At 43.4% G+C, this 12062-nt stretch overlaps 1 protein-coding gene across 1 annotated transcript; it reads left to right on the top strand. All coding sequences in view use genetic code 11, as the record gives it.

Moving 5' to 3' along the window:
• Positions 1 to 6711: 6711 nt before the first annotated feature.
• On the top strand, positions 6712 to 11969 carry EGR_06282 (hypothetical protein; the record flags this gene model as incomplete). The annotated part of the gene is made up of 8 exons (XM_024495531.1): positions 6712 to 6913; positions 7353 to 7609; positions 8314 to 8625; positions 8885 to 9136; positions 10350 to 10419; positions 10748 to 11055; positions 11167 to 11487; positions 11796 to 11969. 8 exons carry the CDS (start codon positions 6712 to 6714, stop codon positions 11967 to 11969), a joined length of 1896 nt encoding a protein of 631 aa, XP_024350054.1.
• Positions 11970 to 12062: the final 93 nt, after the last annotated feature.

Here is a 12062-nt window from a genome sequence, read left to right as displayed (position 1 = left end):
CTATTATTACCGATCCTTCCATCTACTTATCTAGATCTCTATTCATACATAAATCTCTCCATCTCTAATCTACTCATCTGTCGCTGATCTGACCATCAGTCCACCTGGGATCAGCCACATCATCTTTTTTGTCCATCAATATTCAATGACAACTCATGTAAATCTGCAAGTCGCTGAGTCTTTCGATTACCTTGAATGGATGGCAGTGTGTTGCCTGAAGCCAGCCAAATTTGACGAAGCAATAGGGCGGAGAGAGAGGCGGTTTGTCCGATCAAGCAGTAGAGATGCAGATCGTCAAGTAGAACTCCATTGGTCAGCTTGGAAGGTGAGTGAAGCTGCGCCGAACTCTAAGGGGCCGCACCCATTCACATGCGGAGAGGAAGTGATGGAGGCAGGTTCGACCTAATTAGAACCTACCTGTAACCCCAGCTGGCTACTCTATCACTTATTTCATCTACCAGTGATGTCTTCCACATTTCCTTCATCGTTTTTAAATTCCTTTTTGAAAGCTTTCAAGAATAAACTTCTTCTACAGTGAATTAATTTTGCCTTCGAAACGGTGAAACCGCGGTGGTGAGAGGAGTGAAAGCGGATGCTGTTTGATTAATTGCTTTCCGTTGCCGCGCAAAGAGGACAAAAGCGATTGCATGCGTGGAATACGCTCTTTGTCTTTGTTGGCGAGTGAGCGCATAGCGCAGTCAAAACTGCCTCAGAAAGGGAGGTTTTGTCAACTAGGATAATTTGGGGATTCGCCTGAATTATTCAAAAAATGTGCTGGCATAAAATTTGAAGAACAAGGGTTGTATAAATTTGTCGAGGTGAGAAAAATCAGTGCCGAAAGAGACGAACTTACTAGTTGTGGGCATTTAGAAGATACGCATAGATATTGGCAGCATGACTCTTGGCAACCTTCACCACAAAGGTCCTGCAATTGCAGTCCCGAGAGGATGCAAAACGGATGACCTTGAGGGTCACCATGAATGCAAAAATTTTTGGAAATCCACCTGGGTGATGCACAGAATAAGAGGTGAAAAAAAAATAAATTAGGTGGTAAGCCTTTCCCTAACATCAAGGACTGGCAGAACTTCCCCATTTCCAAACACACCGTCCAACGCGACAACATAGAGCATTCGAAAAAATGAATAGACGGATAGATTGAAGAATGGATGGGTGTAAACGGGGTGAGTAGACGGATGGATGAATGGATGAATTCACAGGTGGTTTCCATATAACCGTGCGGATTCCAGGTGGTGGTTTCTTTGAATGCTCCGGCATTGACGTGATCAGTGTACCGCTTTATGCCACAATTTTTTTCCATTTTGTACCCCTCGTTACTTTTCACTATGTCAAATTTTTAAATGCAGATAATCCGACTCCAATTTTTCAAAATAGAGTTTTCTCACAATTTTCATGTCATTTTAGCTTCGTTTTAGGTAAGTCCAAGTTTCACCAGCCCATGACCCTCAAAGCCACCCACTTGGTTGACTGTTCACTTGGGAATAAGGATTTAGTCCCTTAGTTACCTCTTTTTTCTTCATTACTTGATTGGTCGTACTTTCTGCTTCACTGTCAAAGTCAGAACAGTTTACTTTCCTGAAATCCGATTTGTCAGATTTGTCCAGGAGTGCATCACTCCTTACATAATAATAACAAAGCGTTGTACTGCTCAAGTCATGCTCAGACAAACATCAAACTGGCACACGGTGATTGGAACACGGAAGGATTGAGGAGTTAGTATAGTTAACGCAACTTATTCCATCGTCACTTATGTGTGACTCTCGGTTTCTGGGTCATCTCATTTCAATAATCATTTGTGACAAGTGAACTGCTTAAGTTTTCAGTAGTATATCATCTGAGGGGTTGAGGGAATTTTTCCTTTCCACTTGCGGTCCACTCCTTTGTTTATGTAAAATCAGCTGCTATGTGACATGATACACGGCATTAATGTCCTTTTTTGCCTATCTTTTGCAGAATGGCTCCAGAAGTCATGTATACATGAACTCCTCCGTGTTAGGGAGGGATTAATGCCTGGAGGAGGCGTTGCCTCCCTAGAAGGCTACATTTAAGCGTACGATGTGACGAAGAAAAGGAAGTTGGATGATGATGATAATGATGATGATTATGGGAGTGGATGATGAAAATCAGTCACCACCTCTAAAGGCTGGTTTAAGAAGATGATGGCGAAGATGAAGAGGAAAAAGATGGTGAAGAGACTACGGTGTGTGCAATGAAATTCTACACTTCTATAATTACATCCACAAGGGTAAAAAGACGCACCTCACATCCTTATAGATGACTTATTTTGCTAATGGGTGACCTTCCGGCCGGACTGAGTCTTGACATGACCGCCTTGACAGCCAGTCATAGGCGTGTTCGATCTGGACTTCGGTAATCCAGATGATGCTCTTTCTGCTCAAAGAAGGGCTAACAATGTGACCCCACAGATATCCGTATGGTGATGGGTCTCTCCACCACTTGAATGGTGAGAAATACCTCAAGGACGGTCAACTGTGTGTTTGTCAGTCACGGCCCCCCAGCAGATCTATCCAACCCAGGGCATGCCTGTCGAGACATATCTCCGCCATCATATGGCCCAAATTCGATCAAGTAGGGAAGTATAGTAGGAGAGTCTTAAAACTATTCGGATTTTCTGGACTCTTTTATCATTTTATTCCTCATTTGACTCTTTTTTAAATCCCCGAAAATGATGCATCTCGTTAGTAAGTACCTTAGGACCACCAGCATAGTAAAGCAAACTGTCCTTCCTTTTCCTGTGCGTTGTAATTTGTACGCAGTTAGCGGTTATCTACCAAATAAATACTAAAATCCCTTTTCCCCTAAGTACTTTGCCAGTGTCACATATATGTGACGAAACGGTTTTCTTCGAACATGTCCCAATCAATGCGTGATAAGAAGATTCAGTATATACTGCCGTAGACAGGTTAACCCAGTTTAAACTACTTGATAAATGTTGTTGAAGGTCTAATTCTCAGTGAATCAGAACACCTAAACCGTAGCAAGTAATTCACCTCAGAGACTCACGCAGGGAGATTTCACCTACAATTCGACGCGTTTTCTTCTGCCTCGGCTAATTTCATTTCTACATCCCCTTAGTCAAAGTGGCCTTGAGGAAAGTGCATTAGGATTCGGCGAAAAATGGGAAAAGGCAGGAGGAAGGAGAGGAAGGGAAAGAGAGCAAATGAATCATAACTGGTGGGCGAATGTTTTTTCCCGCCTTGCTGTCTCCTGTCTTGTAGACCTTTTTGAGACACCGAGGTGGCAAAAAAGGCAAGAGTGCGAGAGAAAGAGAGAGTCAATGAGTCATTGAAGGCATACAAGCAAACATTCACTCCTCTATTTGCCATGCGTACGACATGACCTTAGGGAGAGCCAATTAGAATAGGGGAGGAGGAGAGAGGCTTGTGATCCTTTTCCCCCTCTCCCCGGAGGGAAGACAACTGTTTGACAGTGGAAAGACGATAGAAGGGGAGCAAAAGAAGAAGGAGGAGGCATCTTATGAATAAACAATATTTTTTGTGGGTAACGCAAGAGAGAGAGCGAGAGAGGTGGTGAACTGAGAGTCTGTTTTTGGCCTCCCTTCTTCAAAAATATACCCATTTTTATGAAAATGAGTTTAAAAGAATTAAGAAAATTAGCCCTAATTTGCCAGTAGTGATGAGGATGAGTAAATTTATAAGGTAAGACGAAATGAGAGAAAAATTGAAGGCTGAAAAGTAGCACTGAATCGACAAGCAGACCTAAAAAAGTGAGGAAAAACATCGAAATGCAACCGTCAGGCGAGCTAAGGAGGAGGTGACCAAAACAAGACGAGTGCAAGTGTAGAAAGAATTTGTAACCCTTTTTCTCAGACACAATCTGTGACCCAAGGTTTGACAACTCTCCTGCTGGCAAGGAGGCACCTTCGGTATCAAGTGAGGGCAAATTTAGTGCACTTTTTTCACATTCACCTCATTGTCAGCGGCAAGAATTACGTGTTCCTTCAAAATTTGTTAGTACAATGGACTTAGTGGATGAGATTTTGGCCTGCCAACTTGAGGGATAGAGTGAGACTAGCCTCCAGAGCTCCCGAGGCTGCCCGACTTATCTGTTTTCCAGCATCTAGAGGAGGGTGTTCATTGTGGTGATACAGTGGTTTGCCACTGGCATCAACGCGGTGGCAACAGCTGCTCTGGCGACTGTGCAGACGAGCCACGCCCAAACGACATACATTAACCGATGACAAGCAGGGGTTTTGAGGGCTATCAATCTGTTTTTGTCACTTTAGGGTGGGACTTTTCTGCTTGCTGACTGACTGACATGGAGTGGAAAAGATGGACTTTTTTATCCCAGAGGGGTAAAAAAGTGCCCATGAGGAACGCTAACAATCCTTTCCATGGACTGTTTCTGACTAGGAGGTCAGTTGTTCTCGCATTTAAGCATGAGATGGGGCTCATCCTACCTCCTTGAGGATGTCTTTGTCTGTCGACCCGTGTGAGTGAGCCGGGCAGAGGCTGTGGGGCGGGGAAAGGTGGGCAGGAAGATGAGTGCGTGCGTGATTTCCGTCTGACTACTGAAATCGCGGGGCCAGTTCCATTCTAACCTGTTTATAATATTTTGATTAAACTTGTTTATCTACTGATTCTTAGCTCTCTTGTAGGTAATATTGGCCAATCAGGGGAGGTGAATGGGGACGCGTGTTTTGGGCGATTTAAAATGAGGAAGATTTAAGCACTAAAAGGAACCTTCTGGAATATCAGAAAGGAGACGTTTGCTTGGGTCGCAGACACTCTCATTTGATCACGACGACGTGGTTTTTATGCACAGTTGGTATGGGTCTACCAAGAAGACAACTTAGCTCCCTTCTGATATGGAAAGTGAAATATCTCCCCTTTAGAGTTGTCCACAATTCCTTCGACCTTTTAAATGGCACCGCCTGCAACCATAAGGAGGGCAGAAGTATTGTAGTTGAAGAGGCTTAAAAAGCGGCCGAAGATGGGGTTAAAGCTACTTGAAGGCTGATTAGACAGCACATACACGAGCTTATGGGTATCTGCTCCTCCCTCTAATTGACAAATTACCTGAAAATTGACAGGCTTTAGAGTAATTAACTCTATAGAGGATGTGGTGTACCAGATTTCAAAGTCTGGAGGAAGACAAGCAGGATGATCAAAAATTCACCCAATTCATGTGTGTCACACAGATAAAAGTACCTGTAGAGTGATTAATCTGGTACCTTTGAATAATTTAGGGGGCTATTAGCCAATCAGGCGATGAAACCTCTACCACGCGGCAGAAAATCATGCAAACGGGCTACGCAAAATACGAAGGAATTGAGAGGTTCAAGACTATTAAGTCTTTTTTTATACCACCAATGGCATGGCGGAGAAAGTTTACTAAAAGTAGGGAGGTGCAGCAACACTATTAACGAGATGTGATAATCCTGAAGGGATGAAAAATAAGGAATATGACTCACTCGTTTTGGTTGTTTAAAAGAATCGAACTCACCTAGCTAAAAGAACAATGAAGCCGAGATTGACGGAAGGCTAGATGGATTCGAGATGGATGAATGAATACAGGGGGGATGGATGCGCAATGGACACAGAATGGAGGAATGACAAAGAGTTCTGCAAGCTTCACGGATGCGAGCTGATTCCCGGAACTCATCACATAGTCATGATAATTCCTGTCTGTCAATCGGTCCTAATTTTATTCTTATAATAACAAACACTTCCAGCTCTAAAGATGTCATTCAAAACCGTACAGAAGATACTTCGCATGCCGTTCACAACATGCTAAATACTCTATTCTTCAAAGGGATAATTAGACATGAAGTACAAATTTTTAAAAAGAGAAAAACAGGTAGGCAATAAAGCTTATCCCAATAATAATTCAGAGTTTACAACCTATTAAAATTTTTAAAATTAATGTTGTGGTCTCTACCCCTTAAACGACATTTCTGTTCCGATAACCAAAAAACTTTCCTTCGGAATTCAATTCTCGAACATCTTGGAACGCCTCAAAACTCGCGCTCTCGTTTCTTTCCTCTGATTGGCCAATGTCAGGGGCAGCTGGCCTTGAAGGTCGGGGTCACTTGAAAACCCACGAAAAGGCTAGAATGGTACAGCTCTGAGTCTTGGCGTGCAGTCACAGACGTACATGTTGTCTCATCCCTCTCTACCCCCAATTTCACTCACAAAGGAAGGCAATAAAATTGTCCGCGTTGAGGCCACAATCCCTCCTAGGTATCCTGCTTGATAAGGGGACAGGATCCAAGTTTGCCCTCACAGCTAAACACCAGGTTATGGTAGACAGGGATAGAACTTACCTCCAGCACTCTCCAGTCAATTTTGAGGCGGTGTCACAAACCCCTCTGTAGTATTTAAACTAAGCAAATCAATGGGATTCACGTGATTCCTTCCGAAAGGTTGCATTTTCAAATTGCTTGTTCAAATGCATGAGCTCCTGTCGTCGCTTTGAAGACATTCATGAAAACCTTCGGTAACCTTTCAAAGGTAATACTTACCTTTTTGCTTTCTTAGTATATTGCAAACTGATTTTCCCACTTAAATCTCCCAATTTGCAACCAATCAAATACCGATTTCCAAGGTCGTTCCATATTACAAAGCTAATGGAATTTGACACCACTTTTCTCACCAACTTTATATCTAGCGACCTTTGAGTAAAAAACTAACACGCAATGCGCGTAAGAAGATGAAAGCTTCAAAAGTCACGTGTTCGGTGGCCTCTCATGCGGTTGGTACTAAAAGCGATGCAATTGGAATGCACTTCCTTTCCTTCCTTCACACCAATCCGGACTCGCGGTATTCAAGGTTGAACCTGAAGAGGGTGCCTTCTGTGTCACCCGTGGTGAGACTGAAAGCAAAACCGTCGCAGGAGAAGAGCACAACCCAGAGTAGGTCGGCCAGGTTGTTTGCTTAAAGTGTATAAGAGCCTCCTCTTCGAGTGGTTGATTTAGAATTCTTTATATTTGAGTTTAGTTGTATAGTTTGCTAATGTTAGGATGAGTAATCCGTCCACCAGTCCACTAATCATCCATCTGTCGGACTGTCCATTCATCCTTCCATATGGCCTGGCTCTGGACTAGCTCTAATTAGACTCCCGGATGTCCGTCCGTCCTTCCATCTGTTCATTCAACCATTATCCCATCCATGCAAGCCTTCATCTGTTATTAATTTACATCACTTAAAATAGTTAACTGGATAATATATTTCACAATGGAAAAGAGAAGTAAGGAATGTAGAAGTAGTTCTTACGATTGAGGAGATTTGATAGACAGTGAGAGTCAGGGAACGCTCCAAGATGTTCAAGAGTTGTTTAAACTCTTTTTAAAGCCTCCACAGTGAAACCGGAGCCGGAGTTCTTTGTAAAAGCCCTCACCTTCTGCCTACAAAGCCTCGAGACAACCTCCGTGGAGACCTTCACGGATACTTTGGATACTATGGAGGAGTCCTTGGACTCCACCATCTCTTCCACCCTCGTAGATACTCCTGTCCGACCGTCAAATGACTGGACTGTGGAAATGCCACAGTTCTTTAATGGTCCTCTTTCTGCTGCTATTGAAGCGGTTAAAAGGGCGCCTGGATGTGCAGTAAGTCGGTGAATGCCTTATGCGGCGCTAGGTGTTTCTAGATGCCATATTTTATGGACTCCTCTCTCAGAACAAGCAATATGCTACTTGTTTCCTCCCAGAAAGCTCCCACTTTGTTTCCCATAAAGCACTACCAAAGAATTTTTTACTTGCCTCGTTGACAACTTTGCGATACCATCTTCCTTGTCAAAAATTTATTATTTATCTTTTCCTCATCATAAACTCACACTTCTAACTAATTTCCATTAAAACATCTGCTAACCAATCAGGATGAAGAATTCTAATACCAAGGTTATCAAAATAACCTCAGTCTTCGAAGGTTCTAGGCTAAATACTAATGAGATGAACTCCTTTTGAAGTTGTGAAAGGCATCATCGATGATTAATAAGGATTACCTAATCTAAGTTGACCTTCTGACCTGATTATTTTGCTAGTAGTTACCGTGGCTGATTATTTCTATACGAAGGCGGGGAAATCAAATATCAGACTTCAAAGGTTTGCACTCCTTGGCAGAGCTCGTTTCCTGGGTGTGCAGACGAGCTTGTAAAGCCCTTAACTGACTTGTCAAGGCGACTGGAGAGATCAAGAGAGAATACCTCCATTCCCTGGAGCATCCGCGCTTCGAGCTGGACATCAAAACTATCCATATATTTATATGCAGACTCTGTACCAGTGGTTTAAAAACCTCACTGTACCACTTTTAGTGGCCTCCAATCATTCTAATGCTCTTCGGAAAGGAACCGGTTTCAAACAGAAACTTTGTCAGTAGGGTTCTCTGCAGCGGTGTAAAGAAGGTTCCCACGCGAGACTACCACGGAGGCGATGACATCTCCGTTGACATGACCTCACACTGTATTCAGGAGATCGGAATGACTCCCACCACTATCAACGGCCTCCTTATTGAACGCGCCATCAAGATGGTTCCATGGAGCTGTGCCACTTCTGAGCATCGGCGAATACTGGCTGCAGCCTTCCGTGGAACTCGGCTTGAGCAGTGGCTCCATGAGTGGTGTCCAGTAAAATCTGCTTATGAATAACGCGCTACTCAATTTATATAAGTAGATAAGGCGGCTCAGTTCAAGTAGCGCTATTTTTAATGCACTGGGCTGAAGGTCACTAGTAAGGAAGCGTTGCAGATGCTTTATTTACTACTTTGTACCTTAAGAAAGGTGTTGTTACCTATCCCCAATAAGTGAGCGGTTATTAATTAATCACTCAAAACTATCCTTGGTTAATTTTTTCCCGGTATTTTTGAACAACACCACTTCCTTCTAGCACAATGACTACCCCCGCCTTGTCGCCATTGGTCGAAAAAGAAGGGGCGATGTGGTATGCAGCGAATTTCGAGGCTCTTTGGAGCGAACCCTTCGGTGGATGGAATTAGTGACACAGGCACATTTCCATGACTACGAGGGTGACAAGAAGGGTGACGTCGACTTGGGCGCGTCTTCCTCGGAGTCCTCGAGATCAACCGATGAGGCGCAGAAGAAAGGGCGACGAAAGATTGTTTTTTATGAGAAACAGGAGGTGAGATAAATACTTCGGGAGATTGCCTCTAAGCTAGGAAATCATTGATTAGATTAATAGGAACAGTTCAGGTTGTGTAAGCAGGACTTTCGGCTGAATGTTGGGGACACGGATGACTCCATCCTCACACAATGATCTTCTAAGTGAAGACTGATACCTATTAAGTCCATCAGCACACGATGTTGGCCTACCAGATATCTCGGACGACATGGCATATTTTGAGGCCACCAAGAAGCTATTAACTTGATACTAGTTCTGCTTTTATAAATCTCTTTGCCACTTGAAGTAAAATTCCTAGCCCTGGGCAATGCCCATTTGCATGTTTTAATGTGAGGTGGGACGGCATCCCCACTACATCTTCTCACCAGCCACTTTAGTCCTTTGAAACAGAAGTTCCTGTGTGATCGTGCGGAAATTGGGCCTCTCTTTGATTGGCCCACTACTCCCATCAATTTGCCGAGAAATTTTGTCGAAAAGCTTGGAGGAGGTAGATCTTGAACGTAATTTTTTGGTCCTCGCTGAGTGAAGGGCGCCTAGAAAACAAAGTCATTGGCCGCTCACGGCACACAAGATATACATATTCTTTTAAAATGCGGCAAAGTGGGTTAATCGTATGAAGTCCGTTAACGTCACAGATCCGTTAGGATACACTGCAAAAGGGTTAAAAGAAAGAGGAAAGAGCATAACAATGGACTTTCAAGTGTGGCACTAGGAGTACGGTACGGCGTGGGGCGCACATTTCTTTCCCTAGCCCTCCAGGATCCTCGTGGTTGGCATTGTAGGTGCGTGTCGACGAAAAGCCTTCCTTCCATCCGTTGGGTAAGTCATCACCAGAACCAGTGTTGCTAAAACATTTCTGTTAGCTGAGTTCTGTAACGCACCTCCTGACCCGTGAACCTGCATTAAGCTTGGCTTGTAAATTAGACAAGGTCAGCTTACACCCATAAAGTTCATTCAACCGATGGTTTATGAGAAGAGAGACTTCTGTTTCGAGGGCTTGACGTATGCCTGCGCCTTATAGGGTCTGTGTACAAACAACAAGTCCGCACAAATCACAGGTCAGTGCAATGTGGCAACCCGACAACGCCATCAACTTTTGTCTGTCTCTAATCACTAAACGTCATTGATCTAATGACAAGAAGGGGTTGCTCTTCCGTGATATTTTTAGTTATCTGTTTTAATTAAGATTTCCCCTTGTGTTTCCACGCAATAGGTCAAATTTGAGTCGTTTAAGAAAGAGCCTTCAAAGATCTTCGAGGAGAGGACAAAAAACGTCATTAAAAGTAAGTTTGAAATAATCGCCAGTTCCACAAAATTTAAAGTTGTGACTTTATTAAATTACGGATCCTACTTATGCATATGTTATCAGTAGTATGGCAAGAGTGAGCCAGTTGTAGCGCATTACTTACTAGTGTTGCCTATTCAGAGGCGAGTCTGTTCTAATCGTGTTGAAGAACAGAGAGACTGGCAATCTAGGCGGTAAGAATAATTCCATCTAGATCGTTCGTTCCATCTTACCCTAAAAACCGTCCTCCAGGCTCCTTCCAAGTTGATTATCCGTATTTATTCCTCATTTCCACATACTTTCAGCTATTTTTTGGTCCTTTTTAGGTTTTCAATCAACACGACAAGGCTCACCAGTTCCTCCCTACTCAGCAGGTAGTTTTCAGAGGTCATCCAGCACTAGCTCATCTTCCGCCCAACCTTCAGAAAGTAGCTTCACCTATCCCACCGAGAAGGGTTGTGAAACAGTGCCGCTCCTTAGAACCCCGTTACATCAGCAAGTGGTGGACAAAATGCACAAATTTTGGACCAATTTCCGAGATAACTTTATCTCCGGCTTACCCATTCTTCCACCATTCTTGCTAACAAGATTTTCCACTGCTTTGATCCGCTGTTTGGAGCCAAATTCAGAAAAGGTAAATATTGCTAAATCATGCAGTAATATAAAGAATACCTTCCATAAATGACGGGTTTAAATATCAGGAGGCTTATGGTACTTGTCTACCCTTTTATCTGCAAAGTAGCAGGTGAAGCCCCTGCTTGTTTACCTCCACGATGACGAAGCTGCTCCTACCGCTCACTTCGTTGCAAATGTGCTGTGCTCTCAACGCTTCACCCACGCACTCTACAAACGTGGAATTGGCATATGGCCAGTGGACCTGACAGGAGATGTTTTGCCGCCCAACCATCACCGCAGCCATCACCACCATCATCACCGTCTAGAGAGTGCCGATGATCTAAGCCCCTTAAAAGAGGGCGATTTGGAGGATATTCCACAACAAGCGCATGCTCTATTACATCTCTTTCGAGACTACCCAGCGAAACAGACTGTTTCTAAGATTCTCTCGGTAGGTTTAAAATGCAGCCCATCTTTAACTAGTTCTTAAGACGAATAAAGTGGAGCTAGCTTATCATAATGACTACGTTACTGTCAAACCCAAAGTTAATTGTAGCTAGGCACTTAGTTATGTAATTTTATTGCCATTAACTGGAAGGAAAATGGTCTTCTACAGTGGAAACTAGACTGACCATACAGGTGTTAGGTAACACGGCTTATTGGGGCGCCATTGGTCAATTGATTGCTTACTTAGCCTGAAAGATCAAAGCCCCATTTGCTAACCAATAGCATTGAAGAACTCACTTAAATTCATTTTAGGAGCGTAATTTGCCTTCGCTGATGGCAATACAAGTACAAAATGGCAAACTCTGTGTTGTCTCCACCCTACACTACAGCGCGACAACAAAACAGAGTGTTTTGTGGTTGTATCGAATCATTGCCGCATTCGATCAAGAAATCAACGAGGACAACGTCGATTTGGAAGAGACTTAATCCATTTTCCATTAAATCTGTCATCGGGTGTCTCACTTTATCTCTCTCTTAGGTGTTACTTGTTGGCCGGTAGGCTAGTCGGTGCCAGTATGC

The sequence above is a fragment of the Echinococcus granulosus genome, assembly GCF_000524195.1.
Source record: "Echinococcus granulosus chromosome Unknown EG_S00054, whole genome shotgun sequence".
NCBI lineage: Eukaryota > Metazoa > Platyhelminthes > Cestoda > Cyclophyllidea > Taeniidae > Echinococcus > Echinococcus granulosus.
This window is presented reverse-complemented; position numbering and strand designations above follow the sequence as displayed.